Source organism: Stegostoma tigrinum, chromosome 29 (assembly GCF_030684315.1).
Source record: "Stegostoma tigrinum isolate sSteTig4 chromosome 29, sSteTig4.hap1, whole genome shotgun sequence".
NCBI classification, from domain to species: Eukaryota; Metazoa; Chordata; class Chondrichthyes; order Orectolobiformes; family Stegostomatidae; genus Stegostoma; species Stegostoma tigrinum.
The window spans coordinates 38,282,185-38,308,662 of NC_081382.1; the positions used below are offsets into that span (position 1 = coordinate 38,282,185).

The 26,478-nt window shown below is 40.8% G+C and overlaps 1 protein-coding gene across 1 annotated transcript; it reads right to left on the bottom strand.

Annotated features, from left to right (window-relative positions):
* Nucleotides 1-10,654: 10,654 nt before the first annotated feature.
* Nucleotides 10,655-23,094, bottom strand: LOC125465456 (transmembrane protein 250). Its single transcript, XM_048559003.1, has 2 exons — nucleotides 22,983-23,094; nucleotides 10,655-11,308 (listed from the first exon to the last, which is right to left on the bottom strand). Exon 2 carries the CDS (start codon nucleotides 11,146-11,148, stop codon nucleotides 10,729-10,731), a length of 420 nt encoding a protein of 139 aa, XP_048414960.1. The 5' UTR covers nucleotides 11,149-11,308; nucleotides 22,983-23,094; the 3' UTR covers nucleotides 10,655-10,728.
* Between the last annotated feature and the right edge of the window lie 3,384 nt (nucleotides 23,095-26,478).

A 26,478-nucleotide genomic window follows, 5' to 3' on the forward strand; every position in this document is an offset into this window, starting at 1 on the left:
TATAACATAAACTTGGGCGTCCCAGTCAGGGATCATCATAGTGTGTAAATTTAAGAGAGATCTTGATAGAGAGGAAAGGAATCAGCTATTTCCCTTAACAGAGAGATCAATAACCAAGGAGCATAGATTTAAAAGGAATTGGCAGAAATATTTGGAGGAAGTGAGGGACATTTCTTTTACCCAGAGGTTGTAGGGTGGGAGGGGTTGTTTGCTGTCTGGTATTCACTATCTGAAAGTGTAATAGAGACAGGAAACCTCAAACCATGCTTATTTTTTTAAAAAAGTACTTAGATATACAATTGAAGTGCCATAGCCTCAATGGCCCTGGATCAAAAGCTGAATGTGGGATTAGATTGGATAATCTTTTTCAGTTGATAGGTGATCAAGTAGTATCCTCAGTGCCACAAATTTCCATGTTTCTAAATGGCACTAGACATTTTTCATCCTCCATTCTTGAAGGCAGTACCCAGTGCTGGGTTGAATTTGAATAAGCATTAGCCACGAGTGATCCCACATCCAAGCAGCCATTCATCATGTACAAACCAATGCAGTGGCAGTGGTTAGACGAGAGGTAGTAGGAACTGCAGATGCTGGAGAAACTGAGATAACAAGGTGTAGAGCTGGATGAACACAGCAGGCCAAGCAGCATCTTAGGAGATCTTTGTTATTTCGGGCCTAGACTTTTTTTCAGAAATCATTTCTGAAAAAAGGTCTAGGCCCAAAACGTCAGCTTTCCTGCTCCTCTGATGCTGCTTGGCCTGCTGTGTTCATCCAGCTCTATACCTTGTTATCACAGTCGTTAAACTACTTGACCATGGGAATTATCATGGGTATTAATGATTTGGAATTACCAAATTCCATATAGTTTTCAACAGGGATCATACATAATATTAATGTACTAAAAACTTTGTTGATCTAAACCTCTCCCTAGCCAAGAATGTGGGTGCCAGTTGTAGAATTCCTAATGTCATCCTGGCCGAGAACAGTGAACTCAGCTAAGACCAGCAGTCAGTAGGACAAGTAAAGATTAATGAGAAGATTTTGTCACAAGAACAATATTCCTTTTGAATTCAGAAATTTTAGCTAAACCAACAATGTGAAATGCTTATGGAATGGGACCGATCTCAGAGCAGTTATTCTATGCACTCAGCATTTGCACGTGCAATACTTCAATTTACTTCAGAGGTTGCCAATCGAAGGACATATGCACAGCTTGGACACTTATTTGTTCTGTGACTGCTGTTTTGTCAGAGGATTGGCTTCTTGTTTCAAAACTGATAAACAGTAACAAAGCAGCCAAGAAAGCATACAAAATATACACGAGAGGTAATTACTAACCTACATGTGCATAGTCAGCTTTTTTAAAAAAGATACTCTATTTATCATGAAAGATATAGCCAATCTAATCAGAGGTAGTACTGAGATACTAATGGCCTGAAGAAACTTGCAGGCCACAATTATACAGTTTTCCCTTTCTACATTGTAGAAGCCCCTTCCAATCCTTTTAAAAGCATCCAAGCAAAACACTACCTGTATAGCTTCCACTTCTATTATCCCACGACAGAAAGTGTACAAGTTTACTATTTTAGATTCAGTGAACAAAGATTTATTCAATTTTCCACATTTATATATAAAATACTGACATATAGAGTCGTAGAATACAATACTCAAGTACAGGACATTTTACATGAGGAGGGTTTCTCACTTGATTTTTACAACTAATCATGAAAAGTGGATTTTATTATTGAGTTCTCACACTTGATGCACAGAGTAATCATTCCCCTCCACAAAAAGAGGTGTTTCCTTCAAAAGTAGGAGGATTTTTTTTGCTATTCATTTTGTGGCATGTGGGTGTCGCTGGCTGGTCAGCATTTCTTTCCCATCCCCAGTTGCCCTTGAGAAGGTGGTGGTGAGCTGCCTTCTTGAATCATTGCATTCCTCCTGCTGTGAGTTGACCCACAATGCTATTAGGGAGGGAATTCCAGAATTTTGACCCAGTGACAGTGAAGGAACGGCAATATATTTTCAAGTCAGGATGGTGAGTGACTTGGAAGGGAATGTGGAGGTGACGGTGTTCCCATATATCTGCCGCCCTTGTCCTTCTAGATGGAAGTGGTTGTGGGTTTGGAAGGTGCTGTCTGAGAATTTTGGTGAATTTCTGCAGTGCATCTTGTAGACAGTACACACTGCTACTACTGAGCGTTGGTGGTGGAGTGAGTGAATGCTTGTGGATGTAGTGCCAATCAAACGGGCTGCTTTGTCCTCGATGATGTTGAGCTTCTTGAGTGTTGTTTGGGCTGCACTCGTCCAGGCAAGCGGGGAGTATTCTATCACACTCCTGACTTGTCCCTTGTGGATGGCGGACAGGCTTTGCGGAGTCAGGTGAGTTACTGACCACAGTATTCCCAGAATACTAAGTTTGGATGCTTCTAACCAAGGCCTTAAAAACCAATTCAGTAGAACTTAGCTGTATTAAAACAGCATTCCACAATGAGAGTTGGTGTGTTGAAGACTCAACACATCACAATGAAATTACAAGGTAATAGGGAATAATTTGCATTCATCCTCATGTTCCATAACATTGTTCCTATTGCAATTACAGCTTCATCAAATGAAAAATCTGCCTCCTCCAAGAGTTCCCCAGATACCAGGACAACATGTGCAAAAGGAGCAGGAGTAGGCCATTCAGTCACTTGAGCATGCTCCCCAATTAAGAATGTTAAGGTATCTGATTGCAACCTCAAACCTACATTCCTGCCTACTTCTGATACCCTACTCATTGCTTACCAAGAATCTATCCACCTCTGCCTTAAAAATATTCAACGACCATTCTTCCACTGCCATTTCAGGAAGAGTTTCAAGAACATCTGAGAGAATTTTTTTGCATCATGTGTTTTGAATTGACAACTCCTTACTTTTAAAAGTGCCCCCTAGTTCTAGATTCACCCATAAGAGGAAACAACTTCTTCACACCTCCTATTTCAAGATACCTCAGATCTATATATGTCAGTTCTCTTCTAAATTTTAGCAGTTACAAGCCTAACCAGCCAATCTTCTCACATAAGGTGACCCGCCTATTCCAGTTATTAGTCTTGTTAACTTATTTTGAACTGCAGGGGAGGTGATGGCCTGGTGGGATTATCACTGGACTGCTAATCCAGAGACCCAGATAATGTTCCACATTTATACATAAAATACTCAGTTTATATAGAGTCATAGAATACAATACTCAAGTACATGAGGAGGGTTTCTCAGTTGCATTTTACAACTAATCATGAAAAATGGATTTTATTATTGAGTTATCGCACTTGATGCACAGAGTAATCCAGAGACCCAGATAATGATCCGGGGAGATGGGTTCAAATCCTGCCATGGCAGATAGTGGAATTTGTATTCAATAAATATCTGGAATTAACAGTCTAATGATCACCATAAATCCATTGCTGGGGGGGGGGGGGGATGGAGAGAAGAGTTGGGGGAAACTTATCTGGCTCACTGATGTCCTTTAGAGAAGGAAACTGTCATCCTACCTCGTCTGGCCAATACGTGACTCCAGACCCCCAACAATGTGGTTGACTCTTAACTGTCCTCTGGGCAATAAAGGCTGCCTGGCCAGTGATGCCCTCGTCCTGTGAATGAATAAAGGGGGGAGAAAAAACCTTACTCCCTAGAGTAAATAACCAATATTGCACACAGCACGACACTTGTTGGTCACACCCGTACCCTGCAAAAATGAAGCGTAATCTCTCTATTTTGCAATTAATTCCCCCTGTAATAAACAATATCATTCTATTAGTTTTCCTGATTACTTGCTGTACCAGCATTGTAGCCTTTTGCAATTTTTGCACCAGGACATCGAGAACCAGATGCAACCTCTTACATTTTATTTTTCTTGCCAAAATAGACAATTCCATGTTTTCCCACATTGCACTGCATTTGCATGAACTTGCCCGCTCACATAAACAGCTGTATCTTCTTTTAGCCTCCTTACGTACACTTCACAACATACTTTCTTATGTCTCTGTACCATCAGCAAATCTGAGGTGAGAAACAATGTTTTCATTCAGTGAATAGTTAAGGTCTGGAATACACTGCCTAGACATGAGTAGGAATTGGGTTCAACTGAGGCATTTTAGTAGACATTGGACAATTTTTCAAATAGTAATAGGGTTACAGGGAAAAGGCACGAGACTGGTACTAAGTTACGGAGTCATAAAGTCAGAGAGTGTGATAATTAGCCAGTGCAAACACGATTCAATGAATGGCATCCTTCTGCACCTTAACATCTGAGACTCTCTGACATCTTCCACTCAAGTTTCAGAAGTGCAAGTCTTCTCTTGATGTAGAAGATTCATTGTATCATTAATATTGCAAGTACAACAGCTCAGACACCGGGGGGAGGAAATCAACTAGACAAACTGATACACCATTTACAGAACTGGGTACACGCACCAGCAATTCTAGGGATTTCATCCCATTAATAGCATTCAGTGTCGGAGTTCTACAAATGTGAAGGCACAAACATTGGAATGGTTAGCGCCAATGGTAATAGAAGGTGCTACTTTGATAAATAGAGCATTCAGTACACATCAGAAGTGCAATCAGAGGAGTAAAAAGGAAGTAGTAAATAAGCATTCATACATGAAAGGACAGTCAGACGAAGGAAGAATTCTCAAGAATCATAGAATGGTTAAAGCACATAGAAGATCACTTCATCTGTTGAATCCTTGCTGATCCAGCAAGGATAATTTAGCTCGTCCTCTTTCCCACCCTTTCTCTATTAGTCTACATTATTTTTCCTGTTCAGGTGCCTATCCAAATGCATTTTGACAGCTATGATTGAATCTTGCTCCAATACCCTTTCAGACACTGCTTTCCAGGTTGGAATCACTGCTGCACAAAAGCTTTTTCATTTTGGCTTTTGCTCTTTTCCCAATCACCTTAAACCCATATCTTCAGGTTCTTGACCCTTCCGTAAAGGGAACCACTCCTCTCCATCTCTCTAGATCTGTCATGACTTTGACAATTATCAAATATCCCCATCAACCTTCCCTACTTGAAGGAGAACCATACACACCTTCTCTAAAGCCTTCACATCATTTTCAAAATGCAGTGCCTCAGATTGGACACAATTCTATAATTGAGGCTGAACCACTGGAAACAAAGTTCATCACAATTTCCAAAGAATAGCAACATGACCAATTAAAAATAGCTAGGAAATAGTTAATATGCAAGGCACTTCCTCACACAATTCACTAGATGGTTTATAAACTTAAAATCTTTCATAACTGCTGATAATTCAAACAAACATAGTTTGAATAAAAGAAGGTGTTCTTTGATGACTAAGAGTTCAAAACAAATGTATTTTTGATTGCAAACTGTCCTTTGGTAATAGCTGAAACTTCGAACTGCTGGCAATCATGATGAGGGCCTATCAACTTGGAAAATACTGGTACTCGATGACTAATTTTAAAACCACTACAGATGAGATTGAAAGGAATGGAGAGGTATTGACAGACCTAACAGAGTAGTGCTGAGCAAAGCAAATAAAATGCTTAACTGCACAGGTATAGTGGTAGAGTGGAAAACTTACATTGTACACTCTCATCTACTCAGTCTGGTCACGAAAGGATTAAAAGTAGACATCTGGAGTATTTCAAAGATCACCTCTGTGACTGCCTCCTAGTGTCAGAGAACTAAGCAAGGATGGGAGAAAAGAAAACTGAAAAAGCTTGACTTGGAAGAATTACCAAGGAGGGATCACATGATAGTAAAATGCATTACTTTGAACAGGGGATAAAACAGTGGTGTTAGAGACAGTGCGTCACAGAGAAACAGAATAGCTTGAAAACAACTAAACTTAACCATGAATCTAACTAATGAATGTTCTTGCTCGCAAAGTATGACCAGCATTTGGAATGCAACTTCCGGTTTGATACAGGAGACTTTGTTTTGAAATAGTCTAAGAAACAGATAACTGCATGAATCAAGGATGGCTGAGCTACAATAAGCTAAAAGATTTAGTTGATTTCAGCTTAAGAAGTGATTTAGTTGAAATTTTGCATCAATAAAATCACACAATGTTTTATGCATTTGCACTTAGAACATAGAAAAGTACAGCACAGTACAGGTCCTTCGGCCCATGATGTTGTGCCGTGGAATAATCCTAATGCAAAAATAAAATAACCTAACCTACACTCCCCTCAATTCACTGCTGTCAATGTACATGTCCAGCAGTCACTTAAATGTTTCTAATGACTCTGCTTCCACGGGCAAACGATTCCATGTGCTTACAACTCTCTGGGTGAAGAACCTCCCTCTGATGTCTCCTCTATACCTTCCTCCTAACACCATAAAACTATGAGCCCTCGTGGCAGTCAATCCTGCCCTGGGGAAAAGTCTCTGGCTATCGACTCTATCCACGCCTCTCATTACCTTGTACACTTCAATCAGGTCACCTCTCTTTCTCCTTCTCTCCAGAGAGAAAAGTCCGAGCTCAGTCAACCCCTCCTCGTAAGACAAGCCCTCCAGTCCAGGCAGCATCCTGGTAAACGTCCTTTGCACCCTCTCCAAAGCCTCCACATCTTTCCTATAATAGGGCGACCAGGACTGGACACAATATTCCAAGTGTGGAACTTGGAGACAGGACTAGTTTTAAAGGTCAACTGATTCCTGGATATTAGGAAAAGTACAGACATTTGAGCTGATAGTGGAAAATTTAACACTTATACCTCAATCTAATTGCATGACAACAGTTTGAATTTATTTTGTTCACAATTAATTGAATATTATCATCTGTGAAACTCTTGCATCGTGTTCACATTTATCAAACTTCAGGCAACATACATTTTTTTTAAAGAATGCATTTCAGAGAATTGGTCTGAAGTCTTAAGTTAATAAGTAATTACACCTGCTTTCTAAGTGGGACAGGAGGCATAAGACAGATTAGCTTCAACCAGAAATACCCCCAATTAATATCATTGAAAGCCCACTTATATAAAACTTCGAATGGTCAGATAAACTTGCTTTTAATTATACATTTTACTACGTGCTCATTCAATCTGTAAAGTCATTACTGATCAGATGGACTACATGTTGGGAGACGTGAAATCAGACATGACCTATTGCTACGCATCATTTTGGATTATTTTAAACAATCCCCTGATATAGGTCAAGAAGGGAAATGTAAATACCAACAAAAGCTGGAATTGCTGGTAATGCTCAGTTGGTCTAGCAGCTTCTGTGGGGAGAAATCAGCATTAACATTTCGTGTCTGGTGACCCTTCACTCTAAATGAAAATAGCACAACTACGTACAACAAATATTTCCAAGTAAGCTGCCTAAACTGTCTTAACATCATTCAGTATAGCTACAGCACCCAATTAAAAAGGACCTGGCAAAGCCAGTGATTTCAACAAATGTGACGTCAACTGTTGAATTTTCCAGAAACGCCTGGAGCGAGTGGACATGCTGGAGTCAGAGGGAACACAGTTGGAGCTGGAGGAACACAGCAGGTCAGGCAGCTGATAAGGCATGGCATAGATATGGTGCACCAAATTTCATATGAATTCACACAAAGTCAAAATGAGCCTTTTTATGGATTTCTGAAGATTATATATCTTAATACAACATTTCAATAGCAAATGGTGTGATGCATCAGAGCTGTCACACAATTCTATGTTTCTGATTGTAAAATATAACACCTAAACATTTAAAAAGAAATAAAACCTTTCAGATTAAAATGGTCAGAGCTCACTCAATCCCAGGTATGAAACAGCTGAATGAACATGAAGCTGGAACGGATGCTGAAACTGAAATATTTCGGAACAAATTAGGGTCTCTCAATTAACAATTGTTTATTTCCTTCACACTTACGTGCTTAGAAATTCACTCAAGGTGGTCAGGATGTAGCAATGATGGCAAGGGGCCATGTTCATTTTTATTTTGACAGTGTTGTGGTTGCCAACTTCTTACTGTTTTTACCCAAAAGCTTGAATGGTTACTTCAAAAAAAGTGTCAACCATGGAGTAAGGTCTAGGGTCACCAGTATTCCAGAGCGGCTAACATAAGAACACACAGCACAAATGGAAGCCTTTCAGCCTGACACGCCAGTCATCACACAACACCAGATTATAGTCCAACAGGTTTATCTGAAATCAAAGAGAACACAGTTGGAGCTGGATGAACACAGGAGGTCGGGCAGCATCAAAGGAGGAAAGTTGACATTTCGGGTCGGGACCATTCTTCAGAAAATTTTCTGAAGGTTCCTTTGTCACTCCTGCCCACATCATCTAACGAAGAACCAGCGCTCCAAAAACCTGTGATTTCAAATAAACGTGTTGGACTATAACCTGCTATTGTGACTTCGGACCTTGCCCACCTGAGTCCAATGCCAGCACCTGCATGTCATATCATGCCAGTGCAAACTCTGATTTATCCAATTAGTTCTACAGCCCAATGTATTCACCATAGCCCTGCAAGGTTTTCCTTGTTAAATATGTACCTAATTGCCTTTCAAATTTACTGTTAAATCTGCTGTGACAGCCTTAAAGGCAGCGCATTCTCGATCATGACAACGCGTTATGTAAATAAAATTTACCTCATTCTCATGGCAGGTTTTAATCCCAAAAGGATATTAACAAACACTTGTTTTTCGCGGCATCCTATCGATTATCTGTGGTGAAGTTTCAAGGTGGTGAATCATGGCAATGTAGACACTTTATCCATGGTATTTTTATCCTTTCTGCTGTTCATTATTTTAACTAACCCCCAAAGTTCCATTCCAATATTTCTGCCTTTGATTCCCTAACTTAGGCCCGATGTGATGGCAGCAACTGCAGGGCAGCCTCTGTGGTCAGCATCGGTCAGCTGCGGCAGGCCTGAATCGGTACTCCTGGCAGATTGACAGGCACAGCGGTTGTATCAGTAGCAATGTAGTAGGCCCTGTAAGTTGCTCCTGGTGGCATAGCAGTAGTGACCCTGGAATAGAATTTCAGGAATGGACTGTGATGCTGGGGCATTAGTGGTATTGCAACTCATTGTGGAGACCCTCCACATCCCTTCCATGACAAGCAGAGCACAAGAGGGAGGAAGAACTCTACTTTTAGTCATATTTCAGCTATATCTTAAAATCTTCTGTATTTCAAAATGGCACAGCCTGGTGACATATTGCACTTTTCACTGTTTTTATTTGTTAAATTCAAGTGACAATAAATTATTTAATTCAGTTGCTCCCGTGCAATGCTCAATGTATAATGTAAGAAGGGTACCTCACTTGCCCCCTAAATCACTGCATAGTAGTCTGCTTCAAACACCAGCAGTAGTCACTTAAAATCATTTCTGCTTTCCCAAATTCCCCTTCAGTTTCCGCTTTTCACATGTTTATCCATTCTATCATGGAAAAGTTTTTCCTCAGTGTTTATCTTCCCATGAAGGGTCACTGAATTTGAAATGCTAACTCTGTTTTCCTCTCTACGGATGCTGCTAGGCTTGCGAAGTTTTTCCAGCACTTTCTGTTTTTGTTTGAGTTCCATCATCTGCAGTTCCTTGTTTTAGCTTTCTATAGACTTTTTAGGCTTTCCATTACCTAACCAAGGTAGTATATTTTTAAAACAATGTTTCCTATTATCACCTTGTTGTTGCACAGTTCCACAGGCAGCATGCATTTTCCAGCTGCTCACCAAACTGGCCATTTTAACAAAAGCATAGAAAAGCAGACATATTGTTCATTCTCTATTCTGTCCTCACCCAACATAGAAAGGCAGCCTCACGCGCTATATGGAGACAAGGTCCGGCACAGTCCGCTTGAAGGGTAATAATGCTGAACTTTTTATTTCTTTATTTTTCTAATTTAAGATTTTGTACCTAGGGACCTTGTACCTAAGATGGCATGAAGGAGTATAATGCAGAACATTTCCTTATTTTTCTAACTTATTCACAAGAACCTGTATCTCAGTACCTTTCGTACCTAAGATGGTACCATAAGTGAAGACCTTGTAAACTTTTCACCGCATTCATGTGAGTACGTGACAACAAACCTAATTCTAATTTCACACGTGCATATTTTCCAGGAAGAGGGAAACAATCGCTTTTTTCTCTTCCACTCTTTCCTAGCTATTGGTCATGAAGAGCAATTGTAAGAATCCCATTTGAGACATAAAGATCTGGTAACTTAATACAATTCTAGATTTTGGGAATCATTGTAGTCCGTGTAGCTTAATTCCAGAGTAGCCGGTTGACTTATCAAATGAATCACAGTGGTTTGAGGCATACCGTTGGAGCTTTATCTTTTATATGAAACATTAAAATAAGAAATTAATATTGTGTCTAATATTAAAGAGCCCATGGTACTATTTCAAAGAACTGGAGTTATCCTTGGTATCTTGGTCATTTCTAGTTATTATCACATTTCTGTGTGCAAATGGGCTGCCACATTTCCTATAGCTCAAAAAAGTACTTGATTGACTGGAAAGGTCTGGTAAGTTAAGTTGTCATAAGGGACACTAAAAATGTACATCTCTCTTTTATATATGTCAGTGGAAATAGATAACAAAAGCAAGCAGCATGGGGGTAAGGAGGAGAAAGGAATTGAAAGAGTGTGGACAATCCTTGACTTATATGTTTTAAATTAATAAGTTAAAAAATCAAATAAATCTTTTTGCAGGATTGTAAACAATATATTTTACATCATAATGCTCATAACTTTTTTCTTTTCACATGCGCACTTATTTACATATCAACAAACACCATAAAACACCAGCCCAGTCCTCCAACTAGCAGCATGGTCACATGGATCCCATAGATAAAGAGTTCATTGATTGTGTTGAAATCAACACGCCTGCGCCCCAATAACAGGAGCACTATGGAGAGCTTGTACTGAAAGCGCAGAGAAACACGTATGGAGAAGTACTGGATGCAAAAGAGAATGGACAGTGCCACCCAGAGCATGGACGTAAAGAGACTACAGCTGAAATAGAGCAGAAAGCGGACAAAGCCATACATCCAACGCGATTTCAAGTAAAGGTCGAAGTTGTTGTACTTGGTCCGGACAAGATGACTGGTCCGTACAGGGCCACATGCCGAGTGCAAGCACGTAGTGTGGGGGCCATGGAAAGAACGCACCCGGCGGGGGATTGGGATTACAGGCATCAAGGCAGGTTGCTGCAATGTCCCCTTGTTGATTGGAGCCCCAGGAAAAGTGACTTTGCTAACAGAAAACAAATCATTGTCTGTTACTGGTCAGCAGCCTCCCACTGTTGGCTATGTAACTGAAGTCTATGATCTGCCATGTCTTGACTGAAGACTATTCCTGCAATAGAAAAGCAAAAGATCAAATCATACGGAAAAAAAGACATGTAAATGAAGCATTTTTTCAGTTTTACTGCAAGAATTTCCCACCATTCTCATTTAATGTTTCTTCCCTCCTGAAGATGCTGACTTGCATAATGGACAGCAGCAGCAGATCAGTCATCATGGGAACGTAGTAGCAGAGTGATAATGGCACTGGACGAGTAGTCCAGAGCCCCAGTGTTCTGGGGACATGCACTTGAACCCTACCGAGGCAGCTACTGAAATCTGAATGCGGAATTAAAAAAGTTAGTCTGGTAGCAACCATGTAACCACTGCTGACTGCAGTAAAAACCCATCTGTTTCACTACTGTCCTTTAGGAAAGGAAATCTGTCATCCTCATCTACATGAGAGTTTAGACCCACAGCAATGTGGTTGACTTTTAGCTGCCCCCCTGAGCAATTAAGGATAAATGCTGACCAAGCCTGTGACAACCAAATCTCATGAAAGAAAAAATAAAGGATATGCACAAGGGGGGAATCCTTTGCATACTGTTGTATCAATCCCAGTCAAGGCTGGACAGTTCACATACGTTTGCAACCCTCTGACATTATTCGTCAGCCTTGTGAAAACTGAATCAGAAATAAGAGTCAGCAATTTAACAGGATAGAAATTAAACAAATTGGCACAAAATTAAGAATCCATCCACTTGCTCATTAGGGATCAACATTAGCAGAGAGTGAAAGATTTGAATTATTATTCACATTTAATGCTAAATCTACCCTTGAATGAGATTTTAATTCTCTCCATACTTGGTTCATCTGGTGCCCCAACAGTCCTCTTCTCTAACCTGTACAAGTCACTATGGTCATCTTATTACAGCTACGTCCATCAAAAAACAAATTAGAATAATTCTTTCTAATGAGCTGATTTTTTAAAAAAGGGGTTTTGAAGGTGAATCTCCCTCTTTCAGGCTGTAGTTTCTTAATCACAGATACTTATTTCATCCAATCACGATCTCTCCACATTGCACCAGATTTATTTTTCCTATAGCAATTGGTTTCAATCAAATGCTATTTTATGGTTTTTTTGAGAGTTATACAGCTGACCTTTCTTATAAGCAAAACATATTTTGGAAATACCTGTTAGGGGTGGAAAGGAAGAAAGAAGCATATCAGTCCATCAGTCATCCTTTAAATTTGAGTCTTTACTATTTCCTTCTATCTCTAATATTGCAATAGTTTATAATGGGGCACATAATTTGGATATTATATAAAGTTTTGTTAAATATTACTTTTAAAATCTGGTCCTTAGCTGTGCTAGGTTCACAATTTCTGTTCTTGCTGTTCATTTCTGATAAATTCATTTTTAAAACAAAGGGACATTTTAATGCAGGAGATTGCCAATGCAGCTCAGCTAGGTGAGAGGACAAGGGAAACCGAAAAGTAGAGAGATTGCAGTAGACGATAACATCGCTCAAAGAGACAGAGGCAAGCCATTCAGCCCAACCAACCCATCGCTGGTGTCCACTTGAGCCACCTCTCATCTTTCTTTATCTAAATTTATCAAATGCAACCAACTATTCCTGCTCCCTCATATGCTTGTCTAGATTCCCCTTCAATGTTTCCATACATTTCACTTCAATACTGTGGTAGCAACTTTTAAAGGATGACCCAGATTAGTAATCACTTACATTCGCACAGCAGTTTTGAAACACAACCAAGCATCCCAAATGCAGGAGGACAAAGCAGTCCACTTGACTGGCATCTCAACCACAAACATTCACTCACTCCACCATTAACACTTGTAAACAGAAAACGCTGCCGCTACCAAGATGCACTGCAGACGATCACCAAGGCTTCTTTCAAATTCTGTCTTCTAGAAGAACAAAAACAGCAAATGTATGGAAATAAAATCATGTGCAAATTTCTCTCTGAGCTACTTCGCATTCTACCTTGAAAATATACTGCTATTCCTTCAGTTCTGCTGGGTCAAAATTCTGGAACTCTGCTGAACAGCATTGTGGGTGCACCTACACCAAATGGATTACAGCGATTCAAGAAGGTAGCTTAACACAACCTTCTCAACAGCAGCCATGGTTAGGCAACAATTGGTGGCCCAGTCAGTGACACCCATGTCTCATGAGAAACTAAAAAAATGCTGCAGAATTACAGGAGGAGGAATTTGGTTGTGGGACAGGAATTAGGAGATGTTGGAGTTGCCCATGGCTGAACAGAATTGTCAGTTCATGTAGCAGTTTCCACAGTCAGAATCATGGCCTTCATGCTTATGTAGAAAGTACCTTATACGATAGTAAACTATTATTTACTTGCATAGATCATTATTATACACACTACCCATGTCAATAGTTTCCTCAGGTTCATAATCTATGTGAAGGGAAATTTCCAATCTTAATAAAACCAGCTGTTCAGTCCAGGAATACAGAGCTACTTAAGACACTGCATTCACTAAGCATTACCCTATTCAAATATGTTAATTACTTAATGAGCTGATCTCAGATGAATTACAATGGCAAGACAATAGCTACATGATTCACAGAGATCAGTAATATAAAATCAGTCCTGAAATAAGATAGAAGAATTAGGAGCAGGAGAGACACTTCAGTCCTGCAAACCTGCTCTGCCATTTAATGCAATCATGGCTGATCTCATCTTGGCCTCAACTTCATGTTTGTGCTCATTCTCCGAAACCCTTTAACCTCTTACTAAATAAAAAAATCTGTTTATCTCATCCTCAAATTTACTCAATGTTCCAGCATCCACTGTACTCGGGGGCAATGAATTCCACAGATTCACAACCTTTTGAGAGAAGCAATTTCTCCTTATCTCTGTTTTAAAAATGCACCCCCTTTTCCTAAAATAATGATCTTTCACTCTAGATTGGTCCGCATGTGGAACCATCCTTTTTAGGTCTGTTATCAATCTCCTTTAGCATCTTACGTACTTCAATTAGATTAGATTCCCTACAGTGTGGAACAGGCCCTTCAGCCCAACAAGTCCACACCGCCCCTTGGAGCATCCCACCCAGACCCCCTATAACCCACACACCCCTGAACACTAAGGGAAATTTAGCATGGCCGATCCACCTAGGCTGCACATCTTTGGACTGTGGGAGGAAACCGGAGCACCCGGAGGAAACCCACGCAGACACAGGGAGAATGTGCAAACTCCACACAGGCAGTTACCCGAGGCTGGAATCGAACCTGGGTCCCTGGCGCTGTGAGGCTGCAGTGCTAACCACTGAGCCACCGTGCCGCCCTCACTTAGATCCCTCTCATTCTTGCAAACTCCAGTTAGTACAAGCCTAAAAAAATGTTCAATCTCTCTTCATAAGACATACCCATCATCTCTAGGATCAATCCAGTGAACCTCCTCAGTGAGCCTCCAGTAATACAGTTACTTTCTTCCTCAAGTCAGGGGACCAAGATTGCATGTAACATTCCAGGTGTGGTCTCACTAATGACTTGTAGCAAAATACTTTCTTACTTTTATACTCTGGGCAATAAAGGCCACAATTCCATTTTCCTTCTTTATTATATACCGTACCTGCATCTAATGTTTTCTGTGATCCATGCATGAGGACATCCAGATCCTTCTACATGGTGGCTACTGATATCATGATATGCAAAGCAAATGTACGATCATTAATCAGAGATGGCCTGACTTTTACCAAAGCAACATTTCAAAGAGCAGAAGAAAATCAGTGCATTTTGGAACTGGATTTCTATAAAGCAGAGACCGGAGATTCCAGAAATGGTTGCAAAAATGGAAGCATTTCACGCAAAATCAGTCATCACTCACAAAGCATTCTCTTCAAAAAGGCAAGACAATGGCCCGTAAAAAAAGTAGACCAAACGAAGTACAGTTCCCTGCTGTAAAAACAGAATCCTGCCTAGCAAAAAGCTGACATAATGGCTCTGATGTGCATTTGCTTTTCTTTTAAAATTCCACAAGGGACAAATTTGCTTTTTGAATTGTGCTTTTTAAACGCTGTAGAAGCTTCAGCTCAAGCACAGGATTATTTAATGTTTCTCAAGCTCTTCCCAGCACTGTGATGTTGCCAATACACTACAACTGATCCCAATAATTAAGATTCTGCTTCCACCATCTTCGAAGATGGGAATTAAAAGAAAATGGAAATATCAATTAACAGGTATTGTGTTCAGCCTTTTAAAATGGCAAAAAGACTTGTTATTACACAACAAAGGACGAGCTTTATTTATTGGCCAGTTTCATACATATCTTGCACTTGCACAAAATTACCTTGGCTTCACACAACAGTAAAAATTACAGTTGAGTGAAAATGTGGGACAACTAAGATACAATTAAGCAGAATTAAGCACAATTGCAGAACTCTCTTCAGGTGATACCGTCTCACGGCTCAAGTTTCACAAGAAATGCAGCATACCAACTAGTTTAACAATTCTCATGTTTATTTTCTCAACAAACACAATACCCTTGATGCTAACTCTAGAGCAGGGAGACGCTCATCACCTTTTCCTTATTGTGAATAAAATGAACATGTTCTTGGAGAATGAAGGTGAAGGTTCATAAAAAGAAGTAATAATACCACCAATGGCCAAAGTGTAAGATTTTAGTCAACAATCCTTCTGATTTGGACAGCACTTTTTCCTGATTGAGCCCTTCATGTTACTTTTGAATTTTACATTCACTGAAACTTGTTTTAAGTTAAAGGAAGTGGAACATAGGTCAAATCTTTTGGAATCACAATTTCAATACCAAGATCAAATGGAAGACCTGCCTCATCACCATAACAGAAAGGTCAATGTGCAGGTTCCTGCTACTGGAGAGTCAACAGGAGGCCTACCAGTACTTGCTCATGGAAGTAAACAGAGAAGGTGCCTTAAGTTGCAACTACGCGACAAGGTGGAGCAATGGCTTACACAAGAGTCTCTCATGGTCCTGAGCTTTAATTCAGACCAATCTGAAGGGATTAAAACATGTTTTGACTTAAAGGACCATATATTGCAGAATCACAGGATTGTTACAGTACAGAAGAAAGCATTTGGCCAGTCATGTTTGCACCAGTTCTCCACGAGTAGCTCACCTGGTACCATTCCCTCCCCTTCTCCCTAATCCTGTATTTTCTTCCTTTTCAAATAAACAACAAATTCCCTTGTGAATGTCTTGACTGAACGTGAATCCACCAAATTCTCAAACAGTACATTCCAGACCCTGACCAGGCACTGCATGGAGAAAGCTTTTCCTCTTAGCTTTTGCCAATTGCTTTAAGTCTTTGCAGTCTTGTTTTTGATCCTTTCAGGAATGGAAAAGTTTCTCCCTTTCTACTCTGTCCGGATCCCTGCTCTGCCATGCAATTGGATCCTGATCATTTGCTTTAACCCCACTTCCCTGTATTATCTCTGATGTGGAGATGCTGGTGTTGGACTGGGGTGGACAAGGTCAGAAATCACACAACACCAGGTTATAGCCTGGCAGGCTTAGTTGAAAACACAAGATTTTGGAGCCTTACTCCTTCTAACATCTGAAGGAGGAGTGAGGCTCCAAAAGCTTGTGTTTTCAAATAAACCTGTTGGACTATAACTTGGTGTGGAGTGATTTCTGACCCTGCAATATCTCTGCATCTCTTGATATCAATAGTTCCCAGAAACCTATCATTTTCTTTCTTGAACATGCCCAATGATTCAGCTTCCACAGCCCTATTCGGGAGGGTGGCAAAAGCTATTGCCTGAATCACAGATCACTTATGTAATCCTGTCAACAGGTTCCTCTTTACCCACCATCCCTCACCAAGACCTGGCCCTGTATGTGCTCCTGCTAACCTACGTTGCCTCTCCACTAACTCCCTGCCTACCCTGCCTCATCAAAACCACTATCACAATTTCTCTGCACTCACCTGGTGCTGGGTTCCCAGGACTTAGAATCCAGGGACTACTTGTAATCCCAGAACTGTCTACTCTGTCCAGAACCCTCATAATTGTTAAAAACTTTATCAAATCTCCTCTTAGCTTTCTTCTCTCAATGGAAAACAGACTGAAACTCTCTAGTCTATCTTCATAACTGAAGTTTCTCATCCCCAGTGCCATCCTCATGAACCTCTTCTGCACTTGCTACAATACATTCACATCCTATAAAATAAACAATGATTTACATGAAATTATTTAAGTTGGTTTGAGTCCACTTTTAAAAGCTGGATAAAGACCTGGAATGGACTGATTTTGTTTCATATATAAGCTTGAGGTCATCCTCAGATGGTCTCACACCACCTTGTTCAAATCCAAACATGACTCTGGTGATTTATACTACACTTTCCATTGAAATGTTTTCACAGCAATGCTACAGATACATGTAAATGTAGCAATAAGTGCATCAACATTACTTCTTGAATATACGTTCTACTGAATGTCTACTGACATCACTGTGACAGCCAACGAGTAGGAAGATGGGTGGGATTTATAGCTGGACCAACAGGAGGATCCATTTCAAGGGAACATTACAGAATAACCAGTCTACAGAGTCTACTTAAAGAGCCTCAATAAACCACAGCAACAGAATTCATGGCCAGGCCTACAGAAACATGTCCAAGATAAGCAGCTGATGTCTCCAGCAGAGTACTATGAATGGAGTAAAGCTGCAATATTGAAATGTGACTGAATATCATTTGACTTATAGTACAGGGAGGGGTCTCGTGGCCCCCAAAAGAGGCAATTCTGCTTTCCTGCTCTTCTGGTGCTGCCTGGCTTGCTGAGTTCCTCCAGGTCCACACTTATCTCAGACTCCAGCATCGGCAGTTCTTACTATCTCTTAAATCTTTAATTTGCTAGTCACAGGTAAAAGTTTCATGAACACAGTCCAGCTATAATAGGATTTCACTTTTTGGATCTAATATTACAATGAACTTCAACTGTAATACAAACTATGTACTTAAAAAACAATCCCAGTCACTTAGAGTGAGGGACAGATGACTTATCCACTCATTTTGATGTTAGTCAGGGATAGCAGTGTTTGAGTAAGCAGCCTATTTACATTTAATTTACATACAGTACCTCCTACAGTTTAAGGCACTGAAGTAGAACTAATTTCAAATGTGATTTCTTTTGCAAATACAAGAAGGAGATCCAACCCGTGGACAGAAGATTTCAGTAGCAGAGGCCCTCATCTAGAAATGAGAGCTGTCTGTTGAACATATACTAATTTGACTACACTCTTACTTCTTGATTTTTCACATTGCAATTGGAAGAAGTTGCGCTAGAGCAGTAAAGACCTCAAGGCCATATCAGAAACAGCAATGATATTGCATTACAAACCGGAGACAGTAGCAAAGAATATAAAGTGAGACCACAGGATCCATGATATTACTGAGGGTTACAAACTGACTCAGAACACCAGAAGGGAACTTCATGGACATATCTTCCCACTCCACAGTTGTTTCACCATTAACAATTCAAACTTGAGAGATTTCTGAAGTGAGAAGGAGATCCAATCCGTGGGCAGAAGATACTAAAGCTTAAATACACATACTAACAGATTCAAGGACAGCTCCTTCCCCACTGTTTAGAATTCTGAATGGACCTCAATTTTTAAATTTAAATGTTGATCTCGCTGTTTGCGCGCTTTCTCTGCAGCCGTGACATTGTGTTCTTTGCTCTGTTCTATTAGCCTGATGCACTTTGTATGGTTATGATCCACCTGTACTGCACGCAAAACAGAACCTTTCACTGCACCTAGGTACAGATGCTAACAATAAATAAATCAGATTAAAAAACCTAGCTTCAACACTGAGCATTGTGTGTTGCCATCTGACATGACTGAATTTAAGTGCATTTCAGATATGGGTCAAGTCCCAACAGCAGCATGGACATGGAAGTTACAATTTAACTGCATAAAAGACTGGCTTTCTGACTATCAGTTGTCAATTCTAAAATTAGATAATTTCCAAAATTAAAAGAGGTTATCTCCTCTTTCCTCTTGTACGAGTTAGCAACTTCTCTTCCGTTCTCTCCAGATGAAATAAAATTATAAAGAGACAGAGAAGAAAAACAGCAGTTTGAAAATATGGTACTGGCAGAATTGTAGCTCTCGAAGAATAGTGAATGCAATGTACCCAACAGGGCAGACAACCCATAACAAATAATGAGTACATTGTATTGCTTTAAAAACTTGAATAAAACTTTTGTTTTTGCAAAGAATGAAGAGTAGAGACAATTCAAGAAAAGAGGGGAAAGAATTATTTACCAGTAAATTACACAATACATTCAGAAAAGCAATTTTAAGTTTGGTCCTTTTAATTAATTTTTTCAGGGTATCAACCTCTCTTGTCTCCTCGTTCTGGCACCCAATAATTTCTAACAACAACTTGTAAAGCACCCTGAATGCAGGAAATGCTCTTTGGAGTTTCATGTTAGCAGATGACTGCCCCTGCCTGAGTCAGGATGCCAGGATTCAAATCCTACCTGCTTCAGGGAGGTGTGTAATGGCATCGCCAAACAGGTCGAGTCAAAACAAAAAGCCTTCAAAGCTCTTGCGGTGCAGTGGTAGTGTCACTGCCTCTGGACTCAAGTCCCACCTGCTCCAGAGAGCATAACATCACTGAACATGCTGATCAGAAAATATCTCTAAAGCACTCGAGGTGGTCATAGCATAGTTGAAATGTTACTGGACCTGCAATCCAGAATGGTCATTGTTGTAGGGACTTGGGCTTGAAACCCAGTCTGGTGAATAGTGAAATTTGAATTCAATTAGAAGTCCAAAGCACCCAAGAGGAGCTCGTGTGATAGTGTCTCTACCATTGGTAGGGGTCGAAATTCCATCTGTCCCAGCTGTGTATCAGAACAGTTGGATGAAAATATTTCAAAGCTAATCTTATTGGCCTCCTCTATCAGTTTCCTGAAAAAAAAACCTTCACATTCTAAACTGCAGTGTTGCTGACACCTTGTTGTTGGGCAAGAGAATGCTAAAAGTATGCAGAAACATTTGAATACACATGGTTGGCAAATTAATAGCAAATTTGTTCCTGGAGGGTGGAGACACCCGAGTAAAGCACAGAATTGGAAGTGAGAGAAAGGTATCTTTGCCCCAGATTTTTATTTTATTGTCTTCATGGCAACTATTTCTAAATGGCTTGAAGGAAATATGAGTACTAAAGGCAAAGAAATGCACAGAGGGTATTCCAAATGTTAGAGGAAAATGCCAAAAAGGTAGGATTGGAAAATCTTATGCTAAAAGACATCTCTGGAAGAATACTTTGGCATTAAGTGGGAAGAAGTAGTTACAACTGCATGCTTTGGTGAAATGATATCTGGAGTACTGTATCCCGTTTTGGTCTCCATATTTAAGGAAGGACACACCTGCACTGGAGGTACAGTGAAGGTTCACTAGATCAGTCACTGGGTTGAGGTGACTGTCCTATGACAAGGGGTTGAATAAATTGCATCTATATTTTTTGGAGTTTAGAAGAATAAGAGGCAATTTCTTTGAAATGAACAAGACCCTGAAAGAGTTTGACAGCATGGCAGCAGAGAGATTGTTTCCACTGGACAGGAAATCTCAAATACATGAGAAGGTGCTGATCAATTTGGAATGAGGTGATGAGAAATTTCTTCACTTCAATCTTTGGAAATCTCTCACACAGAGGATTGCGGATGGTCCATCATTCATTTATTTGCGACTCCAATAGACAGATGCTTGGTGTCTCAGGGAATCAAGTGCAAAGAAACATGGAGTTGAAGCCCCAAGATCAGTCGTAATGAACTACAGAGCAGGCCTGAGGGGCCACATGATCTTTTCCTGCTTCCACTTGTGTACATCTGAAAAAGTGCTTTCAGTCACGCAAGGTTAGCAGAAAGAGATTCAAGTTTAAAGACGCGATGAGTAATGTTAAGACCAATGTCTTTTAGCTAAAAAGATGACCAGATTTCAGAAAAGATTCGCATTGATTGCTCACTACTCCAGGAATAACTTGGGGAAATATCTTTATTAGGTACTGTTCTTTCATCCTACTCAGCATTGTATCCTAGTGGTTTCGTTATGAGAGATGAAGTCCAGCTTAATCCATTTTTCCTCACAGCACACCTTTTCAACACAAGGGTGTTCCTTTATGTCACAATGCAGGCTTCCTTAGTCTTCAAAAAATTTGCTTATTTAAAAAACCTTCAAATAATAAACTAATTTCTTCATATTCCTTTTTTTTTAAAAATAAAAGAGAACATTAACAATACTCCTGGATTGATAAACAAACAATCTCCACACACGTACAACACGTGCCATTAAGGCACAAAACCAAAACACAAATGACACACAAATATCCTTTGGAAATATGTGAGTGAAGAAATACCCACTCACATCTCTCTCAACAACTTGAACCTATATAAAACAAATGTTCAAGATTGAGAGAGCAGGATAAATAATTCACTTTCAATAACCAGAAGTTCAAAGTATTAGTGCCAGTCCGGCTCACTGGGCAACACCATCACTTAGAGTCTGTCAGTCAGAGGGCAAGACTGACTCCAGAAGTTTACAGAAGTTTATAAAACAACGAGGGCCATAGATAGAATTAATGGCAGTTGTTTTCTTCCCTAGAATGAGGGATTTCAAGACTACAGGACACATTTATAAGATGAGAGGAGGGAAATTTAAAAGAAGAGACATGGGGGCAATTTTTTTTTCTAACAGGAGTTCAAGTGTGGAATGAACTTCTTGAGGAAACGGTGGGTGCAATTACAGTTACAACATTTAAAAGACATTTGGATAAGTACATAAATAGTAAAGGATTGGAGGGATATGGGCCAGAAGCACGCAGGTGGGACTAGTTTAGTTTGGGATTCCATTCAGCATGGGCTGTTTGGACTGTAGGGACTGTTTCCATGCTGTATGACTCGATGACATGTAACACTGCAGTACTGAGGGACTGCAACCTTTCAGATAATCAGACTGATGGTGTGGCTGAGAGGGAGAACACATTTCAAATGAAGGGGGAAAGCAATGGAATTAAATGTGATTAAACATCACCTCGTTTACAACCAGAGAGGGAAGAGATGGAATTAAATGCTGCTAAACATCAACTTATTTTTCAATGAGAAGGGAAGACATGGAATCAAATGCTATTAAAACATTAGAGATAGTGGGAACTGCAGATGCTGGAGAATCTGAGATAACGAGCTGTGGAGCTGGATGAACACAGCAGGCCAAGCAGCATCTCAGGAGCAGGAAGGCTGACGTTTCGGGCCTAGAAAAAATTCTGAAGAAGGGTCTAGGCTCGAAAGATCAGCCTTCCTGCTCCTCTGATGCTGCTTGGCTTGCTGTGTTCATCCAGCTCTACACCTTGTTATCTCTATTAAAACATTACCTTGTTTCCCAGTGAAAAGGGGGAAGGGAAGAATGGGAGTAAATGCCACGAAGAAGCATCTTGTTTCACTAAAGGCGGGGGGTTGGGGGGGGGGGGCTTTACTTGTTGTCTCGGGGAGCACTTTTCAATGAGACTGGAAACACCAGACCGGGGCTCTGGAGGTGATGGTTTTGAAGGGGGGGGGGGTGGGGGGGGAAGCCTCAGGCCAAGGCCAAGGCCTAGGCCCGAGCCCCTCACTCCCTTCCGCCGGAACACTCGCCGCTCTGTGCCTCCCCTTCCGCAAGCGACAAAGCAGCAGAGAGCAGATTAATACCAGAGATCAATCGCTTCTCCCTCCCGTTTTACTTACATGCTGAGCCCAGTAACACATAACATTCGCGCTGTTTGTAAAGGGGAGGCTGGTTCCCATCTCCTCAGCGACCGCTCACATCTTACGGCAGGTCGCAAAGAGCAGCAGCAACCTGCCCCCTACAGGAGGAAGTACCTTCAACCAGAACCACGTGGACTCCTAGACATGCACATATGCTACACCCGAAGACATCTGCACACACCTTTACTTGTAAATCTAACGTTAAAGCCACCACAGTCCTAAAGCACTGTTCTCTTATTAGAGAAAGACTTTAACCTGAAGGCCACCATGCTTCAGGTGAGGCGTGAGGTTGAAAAGGTGGGACATTCTGAGTAACCTCACCTAATGCAGGCATTGAACCCTGCCCTGTTGGCATCATTCTGCATTGAAACCAGCCCGCTAACTGCATTGGCGAAGAACTTTCAGACATCTGCTTCTGAATGTACCATTGCAAAGAAGGTCTGGCGAGTGATGCAGGGTTGGCTATTGTCAAGGTTCCTCCAAGCAGCTTAGTGATGCAGGACACCATGCTCTATGAGCTGTCGCCTGAGACACTCAGCAAGACAAACATCAACTATGCCTAGTAGACGGTCAGCTAAATGAAAGACACTCTTCGGTCTGTCTGAAATGTGTTGGTCTTCCAGTGCAAAGTGTTTGCTTCAAGTGAGTGTTGTATCCTGGCACATTCCAAGGTGCAAGACGACATGTTGAAGGATGCAGTGAAACTTGGGGCTGCTGTCACCAAGGCACAGCGGGTACGGACCACTGTCTAAGGTCTTTCTGCCAAAATGTAATGAGGATCTATTATATTTCGAGATACTCTTGAGGCCTTACTGGTATCCTTTCATGTTTAGAAAATGCCTTTTTTGTTGCAACTAGATTGAAGCTAAAATGAGGAATGTCAAAATTCCACTGTAATTTCTGCACAGTCTGTATGAAACTATTTTGTACTTCTCGTATGTACTTGTAAACAATTTACAACAAGGGCATTAGATGATCAGTTGGATAAAAATGGGGTGCAGGAATATGGGGTTAACGGTTAACTTTGTTTCTGTCTCCACAGATGCTGCCAGACCTGCTGAGTCTCTCCAGCAATTTCTGTTTCTGTTGCTGTCAATCACTGTTCACCTCAGCAAAATTTAATGTGCAGGTATTAGTCTCATCATTCACTTGGAAGAATGAAGCAGGAGTAGACGAGGTCAGATATATAGCTCACAGTCTCACAAAGCAGAGTCTTTTAATATCCTTAAGGCAGACATAGATAAATTTTTGGTAGTAAGGGGTAGGTGAGGATGTGGGTATGAAATTACAGTTGGATCAACCACAATCTCATCAAATGGTAGATGAGGTCCAAGGGGCCAAATGGCCGACTCCTACTCCTGATTCCTTACATCGCATTAAAAAAAATCATATTATAGTTTAAACTAGAAACTAGAAGCAACAATTTCTGTTAAAAAAAGTTTGAATGCTTTAACCAATGTGATCTGGAGTTGCCATCAGTTACCATGGTAAGTTTCACTCTAATATAGTAGGGTTGGAAAGAAAGCTGAATTACAATTTTTGATGCACTGAAGCCAAGTATTTTAAAATAAATATGTGTGCTAGATTCGTGAAGCTATGATGAGAGTGGTACCCTCACTTTCTCTTTAAAGTTCTATATTTAGACTCTTCTCAAATGGTGGAGCAGTGGGAGAAAAGTACAAAGATGCTCTGCTACATGGAAGGGATGTGCTGGTGATATTCAATGTATCGTCATGAAAATTTAATAATATCGGCTTGGACCTAGAAGATCATTGAGCTTTCATGACATGGAATTGGTATTGCAAGAATGCAAAAAAACGGGTGCTTTCTCCAAGCTTAGCAAAGTCACAAGGAAGAACTTAGATCAAAATTGGATTCTTCTTTGAATTGATTGAACAAGCTTTCTTGTTGTTCAACTCTACCATTGGAACAATAAATATTAATAGCATAAATCAACTTTCATTGCTTGTACAAGTTTGGCTTATTTAATTGAATCTCCTTCGAGAAATGTTTCTGTCTTTCGCAAATACATTAATCTTTTATTCCATTAGTTTCCATCTATCAAATACAAATTAATGGTTTAAGGAAACCTTTAACTCTTTATTAAATATGAATATTAAATTAGTAGGTGAAGCAAATTTGTGACCATGTTCAGAACCCAGGCCTTCAATAATCTTTGCTGTTAACGTATTAAATGAAATAAAAACAAAAAAAGATAATCAAGCCCATTCTAAAGCTAAATCTGACCAGCAGGCACAGATACACAGTTCATTAAAATGTTACATGGCTATACAGACATAGAAATTAGGAGGAAGAATTGGCCACTTAGCCAGTCAAAGCTGCTTCGCAATTCAATAAGATCATGGCTGACCAGAATAATCCACACTGGAATTTGCCACCTGTATAACTGTATGCCTCTCCTGCATCTGTTTCCATAGAATAGAATGCCTACAGTGTGGAAACAGGCCCTTCGGCCCAACGAGTCCACACCAACCTTCAGAGCATCCCACCCAGACCCACCTTATTTACACATCCCTGAACACTATGGGCGATTTAGCATGCCCAATCCACCTTGGACCCTGGAAGGAAACTGGAGCACTGGGAGGAAATCCATGCAAACACGGGGAAAATGTGCAAATTCCACAGGCAGTCGCCTGAGGGTGGAATTGAACCCAGGCCCCTGGACCTGTGAGGAAGCAGTGCTAACCACTGAGCGACCGTACTGTCTGCTTCTGCATCTCAATGAAGTCCCTAGTTGCTGACACCAAGGGCTCCTCTCCTGCCTGGGGCTGAGCAGGTGCCTGGTCTCTGGCAGTGCACTGACTGCTACTCATTGGGGTGTGTCTTCCCAGCTGCGGAGATTTGGCAGCAAAGTGCTCACCAGCAGGCTTTCCCGCCTGTAACCTACTGTACAACCCACCGATGTGTCAGTGTCTGAACTGGTGATGGGTGCAGGAAGCAATTTTGCTGTTTCTTTCTCTAAGGCACCCTTACTGAACTGTTCCTGCTGGAGGGGATGTGCTGGGCTTCCTTCCTCTTGCTGACCTAAACTGTGGACATGCCACTGCAAGACACAAAAGAGAATAAACAAGATAAACATTGTTTCTTACTCGATTGGTGAGACATGGGTATTTCAGCATCACTGCAGGACCAGTCCTTGTCCTGTCCAGCTGATGCCAAGACCCTTACCTCTTGGGGGAAATGAAGAAACAGATTTCAGATACTACACTACCTGAACTGGCCAATCTTGCTCTGTTTAATCTTGGAAGGAGAGAAAGAGAGGGATTGAGTGCGATGAAAGTTGATGGCTAGGCTGTTAATGCGGGTGAGTGTGAGGTGGAGGTCCCCGTGTAAGTGGCTCTGAAGACACACGATTATCGGCCATGACATCTAGGAGTGTGTGCAGCCAAGCAGGGCTGCTTTGTAATGCCAGTGCTGCACTGGGTGTGTAATGCCCTTTTACAGATAGCACTGG